The 14,827-nt window shown below is 36.9% G+C and overlaps 1 protein-coding gene across 7 annotated transcripts in view; it reads left to right on the top strand.

Annotated features, from left to right (window-relative positions):
- The window catches only part of ryr1a (ryanodine receptor 1a (skeletal)), a 64,841-nt gene that overhangs the window by 22,954 nt on the left and 27,060 nt on the right, over positions 1–14,827 (top strand). For all 7 annotated transcript variants that reach the window (XM_051121831.1, XM_051121828.1, XM_051121832.1 and 4 more), the window contains exons 40-72: positions 382–522; positions 603–876; positions 965–1,079; positions 1,162–1,294; positions 1,451–1,545; positions 1,633–1,768; positions 3,119–3,305; positions 3,463–3,574; positions 3,659–3,779; positions 3,853–4,022; positions 4,163–4,383; positions 4,462–4,552; positions 4,638–4,778; positions 4,905–5,068; positions 5,159–5,237; positions 5,414–5,503; positions 6,263–6,403; positions 7,867–7,944; positions 8,031–8,106; positions 8,214–8,337; positions 8,420–8,535; positions 8,635–8,702; positions 9,432–9,553; positions 9,769–9,818; positions 9,982–10,042; positions 10,144–10,270; positions 10,354–10,465; positions 10,559–10,640; positions 10,724–10,854; positions 12,096–12,413; positions 12,506–12,746; positions 12,829–12,916; positions 13,559–13,651. In XM_051121831.1, the coding sequence (XP_050977788.1) occupies positions 382–522; positions 603–876; positions 965–1,079; positions 1,162–1,294; positions 1,451–1,545; positions 1,633–1,768; positions 3,119–3,305; positions 3,463–3,574; positions 3,659–3,779; positions 3,853–4,022; positions 4,163–4,383; positions 4,462–4,552; positions 4,638–4,778; positions 4,905–5,068; positions 5,159–5,237; positions 5,414–5,503; positions 6,263–6,403; positions 7,867–7,944; positions 8,031–8,106; positions 8,214–8,337; positions 8,420–8,535; positions 8,635–8,702; positions 9,432–9,553; positions 9,769–9,818; positions 9,982–10,042; positions 10,144–10,270; positions 10,354–10,465; positions 10,559–10,640; positions 10,724–10,854; positions 12,096–12,413; positions 12,506–12,746; positions 12,829–12,916; positions 13,559–13,651 (4,298 nt within the window). The remainder of the gene's footprint in view (positions 1–381; positions 523–602; positions 877–964; positions 1,080–1,161; positions 1,295–1,450; positions 1,546–1,632; positions 1,769–3,118; positions 3,306–3,462; positions 3,575–3,658; positions 3,780–3,852; positions 4,023–4,162; positions 4,384–4,461; positions 4,553–4,637; positions 4,779–4,904; positions 5,069–5,158; positions 5,238–5,413; positions 5,504–6,262; positions 6,404–7,866; positions 7,945–8,030; positions 8,107–8,213; positions 8,338–8,419; positions 8,536–8,634; positions 8,703–9,431; positions 9,554–9,768; positions 9,819–9,981; positions 10,043–10,143; positions 10,271–10,353; positions 10,466–10,558; positions 10,641–10,723; positions 10,855–12,095; positions 12,414–12,505; positions 12,747–12,828; positions 12,917–13,558; positions 13,652–14,827) is intronic.

Here is a 14,827-nt window from a genome sequence, read left to right as displayed (position 1 = left end):
ACGAGATACTGTTGTCACTACAGCTGCTCAAGCACGGAGAAAATGGTGGTGTACAGCATACACCTGGCTGAGGGTGGAAATATGCTAATACAGGACAGTCCGTCAGCGGTCATAGGCGGGGCCTGAGCAGTATGACATCATATTGCTAAGAAAATCAAAATGGCTTGATATTTGAGACTGTTTAGTTCTTTAGGGATTTAAAAAGAGGAGTGAATGATTTTTTATCATTGTAGGGTGGTTGTGTGCATACATTTATATGCAAACACCATGTAAAAGTGAATTTTGCATCCGATGTCCTCTTTAAACCTCAGCAACATCTAAGAAGTCACTTTTGTCAAACGTAAAGTAGGGAGTCACATGTATTCTCCTTCTCTGTCATAGGTGTTCATATTGAAGAGGAGGAGCAGGAAGAGGAGGTGGACAACTCTCTCCGTGGGCGCCTCCTGAGACTAGTGGAGAAAGTTAAGAACTTGCGAAAGAAGCCGGAGGCAGAGCCAGAACCTGAAGAAGATAAAAAACCCAGTAAGTCTTTTTACTTCATATTAGACTTTGAAGTCCCATCTTTTTTCCATACCTTAATAACATGAACTTTTGTGTCACAGGTACTCTGCAGGAGCTGATCTCCCACACCATGATCCACTGGGCTCAGGAGTCTTTCATTCAGAACCCTGAGCTGGTGCGGCTCATGTTCAGTCTGCTACATCGGCAGTACGACGCCCTGGGTGAACTGATCCGAGCATTGCCCAAAGCCTACACTATCAATGCAGTGTCTGTGCAAGACACAATGGAGCTACTGGAGTGTCTTGGACAGATCCGTTCCCTGCTCATCGTACAGATGGGGCCTGAAGAGGAGAGGCTGATGATCCAAAGTATCGGGTGAGTGCATGATCCTTCAACTTGAATAAGTAGCAAAAGCAACTGCAAAGAAATTTAGTTGCAACCATCTTTTGTCTTTCTCTTTCAGAAATATTATGAGCAACAGGGTATTTTACCAGCACCCTAATCTTATGAGAGCTCTGGGAATGCATGAGACGGTCATGGAGGTTATGGTGAACGTACTCGGAGGTGGAGATTCCAAGGTACACAGTTTTTAAAAGACATTTATAAGCATTTGATTCGGTTGAAAGATTTATTAATTTAATCTGCATTTGCTCTGAGCAGGAGATCAGATTCCCTCGAATGGTGACCAACTGCTGTCGTTTCCTGTGTTATTTCTGCCGCATCAGCAGACAGAATCAGCGTTCAATGTTCGATCATCTGGGCTACCTCCTGCAGAACAGTGGGATTGGGCTGGGTAAATCCTGATACTAACTAACCATTACAAGCTTTCCTTTTTAAAAACATTAAAACTCTACTATATACTTTTATGTTTAGCCTAGTTAAAATGAAAGTAAATCGTAATATTTATTATTTATTGTCATGTCAATTAATCAGTGATCACTTTGTTTAGGAATGCGTGGCTCCACTCCTCTTGATGTTGCTGCTGCATCCTGCATTGATAACAATGAACTTGCCCTGGCTCTCCAAGAGCAAGACCTGGAGATGGTTTGTAAACCTAAAGTGCAAATAGAAAATATTCTAACCAGTTTTTGTGGCCCCCAAAAAACTATTTTTGTCTCTATGTTTATGTAGGTGGTGAAGTACTTGGCAGGTTGTGGCCTGCAGAGCTGCCCTATGCTCTTATCTAAAGGTTACCCAGATATTGGGTGGAATCCAGGTGGAGGCGAGAAGTATTTGGATTTCCTGCGTTTCGCTGTTTTTGTTAATGGTTTGTATTTATGATGTGATTATGGTTGTAACTAACTAAACAAAGGAGAGTGTAACTTGCATACGTTAGTATGAGAATCTTATGGAAGCCCGTTTCTGCCAGCGAAAAAAAAAATTAAAAAAGGTAGTTGTGACTTTTATATTACAATTCTGACTTTTTTGTCAGAATTGAGATGTAAGCTTGCAGTTGCGAGTTACAAAGTCAGAACTACGAGACAAATTACTTTTTTGTCAGAACTGCAAGTTTATGTCTTGCAAATGTGACTTTTTTGTCAGAATTGCGAGTTCATTCCTCACAATTCTGACTTAACTCCCAATTGCATGTTATAAACAGAAAAAAGTCAGAATTGCATGATAAACTCACAATGACCAAAAAGTCATTACCACAAAGTCATAATTGCGAGACACATTTGCGAGTTGCAAGATTTTACTGTGAGAAAAAGGTAAGAGTTGTGTGATATAAACCCACAATTGCAAGAAAGAAAGTCAGAATTGTTATAAAAACTCGCAATTCTGACTTTTTTCTCAGAATTGTGATACAAACAATACAGACTCACAATTCTGACTTTTTTTCTCAGAAATGCGTGATACACAACCGCAGTTCTGACTTTTTACTCAGAATTGATATAACCTTGCATTTGTGAGCTATAATGTCAGAAGTGTAAGACATAAACTCATAATTGTTAGAAATAAAGTCACAATTCAGACTTTTTTTTGACATCAGTCTTTTTTCCTCTCAGAAATGTACTTTATAACTTACAATTGTGAGTTTATATCTCACAATTCTGAGAAAACGTCAGAATTGCAAGAAAAAAGTCTGAATTGTGAGTTATTTTGCAATTCTGACTTTGTCTCGCAATTGTGAGTTTATATCACGCAATGCTGAGAAAAAAGTCAGAATTGTGAGTTTATATCTCACAATTCTGACTTTGTAACTCGCAATTGTGTTTTATATCACAATTCTGTGAAAAAAAGTCAGAATTATGAATTTTATTTTCTTGCAAATACGTGTTTGTATCTCGCAGTTCTAACTTTTTTCTCACAATTTTTTTTATCTTGCAATTCTGACTTTATATCTTACAATTATGAGAAAAAAAGGCAGATTTGCAAGATACAAAACATATTTGTGAGAAAAAAAAGTCACAAATGAGAGTTTTTATTGAGCGATTTTTTTTTAGCTCACATTTCTGACTTTATAACTCACAATTATAAACCAAATATAAATATACAAATGTAAACCAAAAAAAAAAAAAGTGTCGTATAGCTATAATAGGCTAAAACAGATCCCATTAAATATCTCTATATTAAATTAAATTAAATTTCAACATTGTGTGTAATGTTATCATTCAAGGAGAGAGCGTGGAGGAGAATGCTAACGTGGTAGTCCGACTGCTGATCAGGAGGCCTGAGTGTTTTGGTCCAGCACTGAGAGGTGAAGGGGGCAACGGTCTGCTTGCTGCCATTGAAGAGGCCATTAAGATCTCTGAGGATCCTGCAAGAGATGGACCCACTGTTAAAAAAGACAGACGCTTCCCAATGTAAGTACAATCTCTGTACTACATTACCGCCTGGTATATTAAAGTTAATTTAATTAATTTTATCCTCATAGTCACCCAGTGTGATGTTTTGTTATTGTTTGATTTCACAGTTGTATGTCAAGAGGTTTTTAAGTGTTTTTTGTTTATGCTGTGGCAGGTTTGGAGGTGAGGAGCAGCATGAGGAGAACAGAGTGCACCTGGGAAATGCCATCATGTCCTTTTACTCAGCTCTCATTGATCTGCTGGGTCGCTGTGCACCTGAGATGCATGTAAGTGCATCTGAATGCAAATGTTTGAGTGATACTAAATGAAATCTGATTGACTAAATGTCTCACACATCCTGTCTTGTATAGTTGATCCAAGCTGGTAAAGGCGAGGCTTTGAGAATCAGGGCCATTCTTAGGTCTCTGGTGCCTATTGAGGATCTAGTTGGTGTGATTAGCTTGCCATTCCAGATTCCTGCTTTTGGAAAAGGTAATGATTAAGATCAAGAGCTTGTAGATAGATGGATGTATTTTTACTGTTCTCACATTTCCTTATACTGCAGATAACAGCATCATTGAGCCAAAGATGTCTGCCAGTTTTGTGCCTGATCATAAAGCACCAATGGTCCTGTTCCTGGACAGAGTTTATGGCATTGACAACCAGGACTTCCTGTTGCATGTACTGGAAGTAGGCTTCCTGCCAGACATGAGAGCAGCAGCTTCCTTAGACACAGTAAGATACTTGCTATATCTTTCATCGTTAACAAAAAAGCTGTTTTGTGGTGCTCAAATGAGAAATGTGGGTTCAAGTTTGGCTTGCAACATTCTCTGTATATAATACTGTCACAATTACTATCCTGTTTTTTCTCTAAGGCCGCATTCAGCACTACAGAAATGGCCCTGGCTCTGAACCGTTACCTGTGCTCCGCAGTGCTTCCTCTCATCACTAAATGTGCTCCTTTGTTTGCCGGCACGGACCACCGTGCCATCATGATCGACTCTATGCTTCACACCATCTACAGGCTGTCCCGAGGACGCTCTCTTACCAAAGCTCAAAGAGATGTTATTGAGGAATGCCTCATGTCTTTATGCAGGTAATTGTTACATCTACAGCAATAAAACAAGTGTGCATTCAACATCTTTTTGCTTAATGTGTAACTTTTGCATTACAGATACCTGCGTCCCTCAATGCTCCAGCACCTCCTCAGGCGGCTGGTATTTGACGTGCCAATTCTGAACGAGTATGCTAAAATGCCCCTTAAGGTATGGCATTATATCATCACACATCAGTACTATGAATTTAAACTTGTTTCTACAGTTATATCATTTGCGTGTGATTATTTTGCAGCTGCTTACCAATCATTACGAGCGTTGCTGGAAGTACTATTGTTTGCCCAATGGCTGGGCTAACTTTGGTGTATCATCAGAGGAGGAGCTTCATTTGACCCGTAAACTCTTCTGGGGAATTTTTGAATCTTTGGCCCACAAGGTGGGAATACACCCTCTTTTGTGTAATAAACACAAAATATGCTGTTACTAAGCTGTCTGAGAGTGTTATTCTGTCTCAGAATGACAAAGTAACATTGTAGCTTTTCTAATTTGTGTCCAACGACAGAAATTTGATGCAGAGCTATTCAAAATTGCCATGCCTTGTATATGTGCGATTGCTGGAGCGATTCCTCCTGATTATGTGGATGCCAGTTACTCCTCTAAAACAGAGAAAAAGGCCTCTGTCGATGCTGAGGGCAACTTTGACCCCAAACCTGTGGATACCACCAAGTACGTTTAATTATTAAATTATTTTGTTAAGTGAGATAAATAAAATGTACAAAATAAAATATAAAATGTTGAAATGTTCTCTTTTTATAGCACTATCATTCCTGAGAAGCTGGACGGTTTCATCAATAGATATGCAGAATACACACATGACAAATGGGCTTTTGAAAAGGTATTTATTTTACTATTCACTTATTTATTTATTTATTATTATAACACGTTGCTAAATGGCTGGTAGTATGTTATGACTGGTTTCTAGGTGGTTACTGTCAGATTTATTTGTTTATTCATTTATTTGTTTGTGTAAAAGTCTTTTTTGTGTAAAAGTGTTGTCTTATAATCCATCAGATTCAAAATAACTGGACTTTTGGTGAGGTGCTGGATGAAAATGCCAAGACTCATCCCATGCTCAGGCCTTACAAAACGTTCTCTGAAAAGGTAAAAGACATCGTATAATATTCGATTTTTACTATTTTTGTGACTATGGTGAAGTCAGAAACAAAAGAGGATTAATTCCAAGTGCAAAAAAAAAAAATTTAACAAAGATAAACCAAAAACACATGTGATCCTGGACCACAAAACCAGTCATAAGAGTCAATTTTTTGAAATTGAGATTTATATATCATATGAAAGCTGTTCATTGATGTGTGGTTTGTTAGTACAGGATATTCAGCCGAGATACAACTGTTTGAAAATCTGGACTCTGGTGCAAAAAAATCTAAATATTGAGAAAATAGCTTTCAAAGCTGTCCTAATAAAGTTCTTAGCACTGTATATTACTAATCAAAATTAAGTTTTGATATATTTATGGTAGGAAATTTACAAAATATCTTCATGAAACATGATCTTTACATCTTTATCATAAAATAAAAACTGATCATTCTGACCCATACAATTTATTGTTGGCTATTGCTACAAATATACCTGTATTACTTATGACTGGTTTTGTGGTCCACCTTAAAACACTTAAAACACCAATTAAACACTAGAAAATATGAACCAATACCTAAATCAAGGAATAAATCAATAAAAATAATACGAACAAACAACTGGGAAAGGCATAAGGAAACTAAGGTATCAAAATTTCAACATAAAAGTCCAAAATAAGACACAGAACGAGATATCTGACTCTCTCTTAGACTTCACAGTGCTTTTTGTTTATTATTTCACGTTTTAATTTAACAATATTTGCATTAGGATAAAGAGATCTACCGCTGGCCTATAAAAGAGTCCATCAAGGCCATGATTGCATGGGAGTGGACACTGGACAAAGCCAGAGATGGAGATGATGAGAAAACAGAGAAGAAGACCTCTCGCAAGATCTCACAGACTGCACAGGTATGGACAGAGTGGGCAAATGTATTAAGATACTAACCAAATACTAGCTGCATACTAGGGCTGCCCTCGACGAAAGATTTTTCTGATCGACTCATTTTAAGCATTAGTCGACTATTAGTCGCACGTTTATTAATAAACCATATAAATCATAATAATGAGCCTTTCATTTCTTACACATCCTAATAAGTGCTCAAGCGCACGCATGTGTGCCACAGCACACCAGCAGATATAATAATTATGAATGTGTCTGGGAAAAACAGCAAGGAGACTGAATTAACGTTTTAATGATTTATTGATAGACTAGTGCTTTCTTTGTTTTCAGCTTAAGATATGAAGTCGGCAACACTTACTCATCATCTCCACAGTATTGATGTGCCTGTATGCATGTTTCATACAGATTAAATATAATATTTTATTTAAATCTGGTTCATTTGAAAGTAGACATTTCACTCTCTATAGATACATTTTTTCACGTCTGTAGGGCAAGTATATGCAGAGTTTTGAAATTTCACACTCAAGTTCACAGAGACCGCAGAAAGCACATCCTGTTTGCTTTCATTATTTTACAAAAGCGCAACTTTTTGTTATCGTGAGTGCACACAAATAAATATAGAGTCTTTACAGATTCGAAAGGTGTATTACTTTTATCTGTATGACAGGAAATGACAGAGTATTTTAAGAGCAAGTGACTGCACCGGTGCCTCCATCTGTCATAAATAAGCATGCTACTGTTCAGCTTCCACACTCCGCGCAGATGCAGAACCTGATTTTACCAAGTACGACATGTTCCTGGATCAACATCTTTGTTGACCCTGGAACAACATTGTGATTAACCAAACAGATTTGAAAAAACAGTTTATAGTTTTTGTGAAGTTTAGGCTTACAATCAGTGTTTGGTGCTTGTACATCAGTGTCATTTATCATCATTTCCTCTGATTTTAGGGATTACTCATAGGTAAGGTTAGGTTTAGGCGTAGGGATGTGGTCAAGACTAAATTTTTGGATTAAAATGTCTAACTCATCTAACTCAGCAAAATCAGGAGACACTTCAATAGGGCTCATTTTTTCTAGGTTAACATTAGATTGAGTGCCCATGTAAAGTTGCTACTACAGTATATACATCTTTCAGATGAAAAGCCATATTGAAGTCAGTGAATGTCCTGCCCAATGTACTATATTACCACATAGACCAGCCGTTAACAATCTGTCCGTCATGGACTGTGTGACTTCGCCACATCCTGGGGATTTTTTTTTTCTGTGACTAATAAAATTTCGTTCGACCAAGCCTCTTCTTGTCGACTAACGGTTAGTCGACTGTTAGGGGGCAGCCCTGCTCCATTCTGCTGTATCTAAGTATCTATCTGTATCTTTTTGTGATTTCTGTTTCTTAAGTTAAACAACAAATTACATATATTATTGATACTCTAAAGATGAGTATGATCATAATTCATTTGTTTTCACAGGCGACCTATGACCCCAGTCATGGCTACAGCCCTCAGCCCATTGATATCTCAGGGATGACACTATCCAGAGAGCTACAGGTAAACAGTGCTAATGCACATTTCTATTTAGTCCAATATCACCATAATAGAAATCATCATGGCTAACCGCACACTTCATGTTCTAGTCCATGGCAGAGCAGCTTGCAGAAAACTACCACAACACCTGGGGACGCAAAAAGAAAATAGAGTTACAAGCAAAAGGTTTGCATTTCTCCAATGTTTTATCAGTAAACACATTTTTAAAATGGTTTTGTTGTGTTATTATTATTTGTATTTTTCAACATCTCTCTTAATGTATTTTGATTTAGGGGGCGGGACACACCCTTTGCTTGTGCCTTATGACACACTGACGGCTAAAGAAAAGGCTCGAGATAGGGAGAAGGCATATGAGCTGCTCAAGTTTCTGCAGCTTAATGGATATGCTGTGACAAGGTACAGGAGCTACTGAAATCCATATATACTCCAAAATAAAGTAACTGCTTTAATTCTGATTGTCTGAAATATCTCTGTCCAGAGGGCTCAAAGATATGGAAAGTGACATTTCATCTATTGAGAAGCGCTTTGCATATGGCTTCCTACAGAAGCTGCTAAAGTGGATGGATATTGCCCAGGAATTCATAGCACATCTTGGTACAGCTTTCTTTATCTTTTATCCTTGTTCTTTATCCTTACTGCATGAATTTATGAATTACCTGAAATGAACAAAATTTACTGTTACTGTGTTTATAGAGGCTGTTGTGAGCAGCGGTCGTGTGGAAAAGTCACCACACGAACAAGAGATCAAGTTCTTCGCCAAGGTCAGGCTCCCGTGGTCTATGTGGTCCAGAAATCTTTCAGCATTTCAACATTAGCACATATGGTGGTTTCCACCACTGAATAAAAATTAAAAAATATATAATAATAATTGTGACTTTTTTCTCGCAGTTATGAGTTTACATCTCACAATTCTGACTTTTTTCTCAGAATTTCGTGATAAAAACTCGCAGTTCTGACTTTTTTCTCAGAATTGTGATATATAAACTTGCAATTGCGAGTTATAAAGTCAGAATTGTGAGACAGAGTCACAATTTTAAAAATAAAGTCGCAATTTTAAGAAATAAAGTCAGAACTGTGAGATATAAACTCACAATTCTGACTTTTTTCTTAGAATTGTGAGATATAAACTTGCAGTTGCAAGTTATAAAGTCTGAATTGTGAGACAAAGTCACAATTCTAAAAAATAAAGTAACAGTTTTGAGAAATAAAGTCAGAACTGAGATATAAACTCACAATTCTGACTTTTTTCCCTCAGAATTACAAGTTAATATTTCGCAATTGTGATTTTTTTCTGAGAAAAAAGTCAGAATTGCAAGAAATAAAAAAAGTCACAATTGCAAGTTTTTATCTCACAATTCTTGCAATTCAGAGAAACAATCTGAAGTGTGACTCGCAATAACCTCTTTTATTTTTTATTCAGTGGTGGAAACAGGCTTCCGTAAGTATAAGACTGTGAATAATGTGTAATTTTGTTTTTATGTCGTCCTCAGATTCTTTTGCCTTTAATAAATCAGTACTTTAAAAACCACTGCCTCTACTTCCTTTCCACACCGGCCAAAATCCTGGGCAGTGGCGGACATGCCTCAAACAAGGAAAAAGAGATGATTGCAAGGTAACAACACACTTACAGTTTACCAGTCCAGTATGATGTTTATGTCAAATACAAGACCAAATCTTATTACTTCATGTGTTCTGTTGCTTTAAGTAATATTTCATATTACTTTTTAAAAACTTTTTATTTCACCCTGTTCCTCTTGCTGCTTTCTTTTCCTACTTCTCTCATATTCATTCTTCATGTACCTTTGGTTTCCTTTAATTTGGTACCAGCATCTTCTGTAAGATGTCTGCCCTGGTGCGACACAGAGTGTTTCTCTTTGGTAAGATATCTACTCTGCTGTCCTCCATCACTTTTCCTTTCTGTTTTCTTACTGCTTTTTTTTTTTTTTGTATTGCTCTCCATCCACTTTTCATTTGCGAATCTAATCTGAAGTGTTTATGGTTCTAAAAAAAGGTCTGTTTTTATCTATTTGTGATGCACAGGTACGGATGCACCTGCTATTGTCAACTGCCTTCATATCCTTGCACGGTCACTTGATGCCAGGTACTGTTAAGTCATTAAAATGAATTTCCAGTCAGAATGGAGAACAGTTGTGCAGGAGTTAAATCTTGCATCTCTGTTTTTCATTTCTTTGACATTAACAGAACTGTGATGAAATCTGGACCTGAGATCGTGAAAGCAGGGCTGCGTTTGTTCTTTGAAAGTGCAGCTGATGACATTGAAAAGATGGTGGAGAACCTCAAACTTGGCAAAGTGTCCAAAGGCAATCAGGTACAGCTTGAGTAATGCTTACTGTGTATGACAAGGTTCATTTGCTACATTATTTTTACATCCTTTTGTTTTACATCTCTCAGCCGGTGAAAGGCGTGTCCCAGAATATTAACTACACCACAACGGCTCTTCTCCCTGTCCTCACTTCACTGTTTGACCACATCGCTCAACACCAATTTGGAGATGATGTTATCCGTAAGGACTATTTTGAAAATGAAATACGCTATAAATATGGATTTGTAGTTTTAATATGTTGTTAAATTAACGTGTCTCTCTTGCTTCTGTTAGTGGACGATTTACAGATGTCCTGCTACCGAATCATGTGTAGTATCTATTCTTCTGGAACTGTGAAAACCCCTCATGCAGAGAAGTCTGTTAGAGTGTATTTGTCTATATGTGATGTGACTGTGGTTGAGGTTTTTATACTGTAGTTCTTCTCTATATTTACATTAGGCATAGACCAGCCCTTGGAGAATGTCTTGCTCATCTTGCTGCAGCCATGCCTGTGGCCTACCTGGAGCCCCATCTTAACGAATACAATGCGTTTTCCGTGTACACTACTAAGACACCCAGAGAAAGAGCTAGTAAGTCCTCTCTTTGCAGCAACACTACTGTTTAAAAGATGATTATATAAACTACCAGTCAAAAGTTTTTGAACAGTAAGATTTTTAAGTCTCTTCTCACCAAGCCTGCAATTATTTGATCCAAAGTACAGCAAAAGCAGTAAAATTTTAAAATATTTTTACTATTTTAAATAGCTATTTTCTATTTGAATATATTTTAAAATGCAATTTATAGTTTCTTTGATGAATAAAAAGTTCTAAAGAACAGCATTTATCTGAAATAGAAATTTTTTTGTAATATTATAAATCTTTATTATCACTTTTGATCAATTTAAAACATCATTGCTAAATAAAAGTATTCATTTCTATAATCTGACTCCAAGTTTTTAAATGATATAGTGTATAATGTTACAAAAGCTTTTTTATTTTAGATAAATGCTGATCTTTGGATCTTTCTATTAATTAAAGAATCCTGAAAAAGTACTCATCTGTTTTATTTAAAAAAAAATGTGTCTTGAACAGAAAATCAGCATATTAGAATGTTTTCTGAAGGATCATGTGACTTTGAAGACTGGAGTGATGATGCTGAAAATTTAGCTTTGATCACAGGAATAAATTATTTTAAAATATATTCAAATAGCAAGCAGTTATTTTAAATAGTAAAAAATATTTCAGAATATTACTGCTTCCGTTGTATTTTGGATCAAATAAATGCAAACTTGAGGACCAGAAGAGAATTCTTTAAAAAAAACATTAAAAGTCTTACTGTTTAAAAACGTTTGACTGGTAGTGTAAATTCTTTTCAACTCAGTTCATCAAAGAATTATGAAGGAAATGTGACACTGAATACTGGAGTAAATTCAACTTTACCATCACAGGAATAAAATTGCATTTTAAAATATATTAAAAGGATAGTTCACCCAAAAATGAAAATTCTGCCATTAGTTACTCCACCCTCATGTTGTTCCAAACCTGTAAGACCTTTGTTCATCTTTGGAACACAAATTAAGATATTTTTGATGAAATCTGAGAGCTCTCTGACCCATAGACAGTAATGCAACTGACACATTCAAGGCCCAGAAAGGTAGTAAGGAAATTGTTAAAATAGTCCATGTGACATCAGTAGTTCAACCTTAATTTTATGAATCTACAAGAATACTTTTTGTGCACAAAGAAAACAAAAATAACAACTTAATTCAACAATTAGAGAAAACGTTTAACAATATTATGACACTAACTTTTGTTCTTCCTTTTATCTACAGTCCTGGGCCTTCCGAACCATGTCCATGAGCTGTGTGACATTCCTGAGCTAGATATATTATTGAAAGAGATCGGTGATCTGGCTGAATCGGGGGCTCGCTACACTGAAATGCCACATGTGATCGAGGTCACCCTTCCCATGCTGTGTAACTATCTTCCCCGTTGGTGGGAGAGAGGAGTGGAGAACTTTCCCGATTTGGAGGGTAAGCTATGTACAGACGTCACCTCCGATCAACTGAACCAGCTTCTGGGAAGTATCATGAAAATTGTGGTCAACAACTTGGGAATCGATGAAGCTTCCTGGATGAAGAGGCTTGCGGGTACGAGAAGTTATAGTCGTCATTCTCAAGTCTGTGCTTGCGTTTTAAGTTCAGTACCTGATCTTCAACATAATATCCTTGTCTCGATCCAGTGTTCTCCCAGCCCATTGTGAGCCGAGCCAAACCTGAGATGCTCAAATCCCATTTCATTCCCACCATGGAGAAGTTGAAGAAGCGTACGGCTAAAGTAGTGGCTGAGGAGGAGCACCTGCGTATGGAGGGGAAGTCTGAGGGGGATGAGGAGGAAGGAACTATTAGAGATGAGTTTGCAGTTCTCTGTAGAGACCTGTATGCGCTTTACCCTCTTCTCATCCGCTATGTGGATAACAATAGGTATTTTGTGGTTCCTGTGTACGTTTTTTTAATGGATTAATTTATAGCTGTCTTGACATTTTGAATGTCACATGGGTTTTAGAGCAAGATGGCTGACATGCCGAGATCCAGATGCTGAGGAGCTGTTTCGCATGGTGGGAGAAGTCTTCATCTTCTGGTCCAAATCTCATGTAAGAGACAAATGTCTGACTATCTAAGGAGGATGAGGGGAAAAAACGTATCGCAGCTCACAATATTAGCAGTCATGATAAATACTTTAAAGGGGTAGTTTACCCAAAAATGAAAATTACCCCATGATTTACTGACGCTCAGGCCATCCGAGGTCTATCTGACTTTCTCCTTTCAAATGAATACAATCAGAGTTAAAATTAAGAAATGTCGTGGCTTTTCCAAGCTTTATAATTGCGGTGGATGGGTGTTGAGATTTTGAAGTCCAATAAAGTGCATCCGTCTATCATAAAAAGTGGCATTCAAGGCCTTCTAAAGTGAGTTGATGTGTTTGTGTAAGAAAAATATCCATATTTAAAACTCTATAAACCGCAATCTCTAGCTTTTGCTAACGCTCGTATGCACGTACATGACACAGGGCGTAGGCAAAACGTATGATGGATTGCAGCACTTTATTGGACTTCTTTTGGACTATTCAATATTAACATCCATTCACTGCCATTATAAAGCATGGAAGAGCTGGGACATTTTTCAATAAAACTCTGATTGTATTTGTCTGAAAGTAAAAAGTCGTACACCTAGGATGGCTTGATTTTGTTAACCTGATTCTGTGTACATCACTGATCTTTTCATTCTCTCTGCAGAATTTCAAGCGAGAGGAGCAAAACTTTGTGGTGATAAACGAAATTAACAATATGTCCTTCCTCACTGCTGACAGTAAGAGCAAGATGAGCAAGGTGAGGCCCTTTGAGATGTACAATGAATGGGACATAGACTTTCATATTTGATCAACGATTTACTTCGATATTTGATTATCATGTGGTCAGAGTATTTTAATTGAGTGAATTCACATATCTTTGTATTAGTTTATACTGTGTATTTACATTGCAATTACATAACCGATTTGTAAAACTTTTTTTTTTTTTAAAGTGGTACTTTAGAATGATTTCTATAGTATTATAGTAATAGTAATATTACCATAATAGTATTATAGTTAAAGTAATATTTTAACATAGCTTTTTCTATATTTTTAGTTTAGGTTTTACCAGTTCATTTTTTTCTTCGTTTGTAATATTTCTATTTAGCTTTATTTTTATTTCAGTTTTATTACTTTAATTTAAACTTATTTCAGTTATTTGCCAAGCAACATTTCTAAAATTTAGTTGAAGTTTTTTTAAATTTAAAGGGATAGTTCACCCAAAAATGAAAATTCTGTCAATAATACTCACCCTCATTTCGTTATCTGAGAGCTTTCTGACCCTGCACAGACAGCAACGCAACTACCACATTCAAGGCCCAGAAAGGTAGCAAGGACATCATTAAAATAGTCCATGTGACATCAGTAGTTCAAACGTAATTTTATGAAGCTGCGAGAATATTTTCTGTGTGCAAAGAGGACATAAATAACAACTTTATTCAACTATTTCTTCTGTTCCCTGTCAGTCTTCAACACGTGTTCACGACAGTATCACGACAATACCACGACACATGCGTGTGCTTTCCAAGGTGCAGCACATCCAGGTTCTACGGCAGAACACTGACTTCTGCGTCAGCAGCACCACACACATGCTTTGTGGAACTCTCGTGAACGTCTGGCCAAGACTGACACTGAAGAGAAGAAATTGTTGAATAAAGTCCCTATTTTTGTTTTCTTTGTGCACAAAAAGTATTCTCGTAGCTTCAGAAAATTATGGTTGAACCGCTGATGTCACACGGACTATTTTAACAATGTCCTTACTACTTTTCTGGGCATTGGACAAGGTAGTTGCGTTCGTTTTTTATCAAAAATATCTTAATTTGTGTTCTGAAGATGACCGAAGGGCTTATGGGTTTGGAACGACATGAGGGTGAGTGATTAATGACAGAATTTTCATTTTTGGATGAACTAACCCTTTAAGTGTTTCATCTAATAT

This window comes from Labeo rohita, chromosome 10 (genome assembly GCF_022985175.1).
Source record: "Labeo rohita strain BAU-BD-2019 chromosome 10, IGBB_LRoh.1.0, whole genome shotgun sequence".
NCBI classification, from domain to species: domain Eukaryota; kingdom Metazoa; phylum Chordata; class Actinopteri; order Cypriniformes; family Cyprinidae; genus Labeo; species Labeo rohita.
Note: the sequence above shows the minus strand (reverse complement) of the source record. Positions and strands in the feature narration are given on the sequence as shown.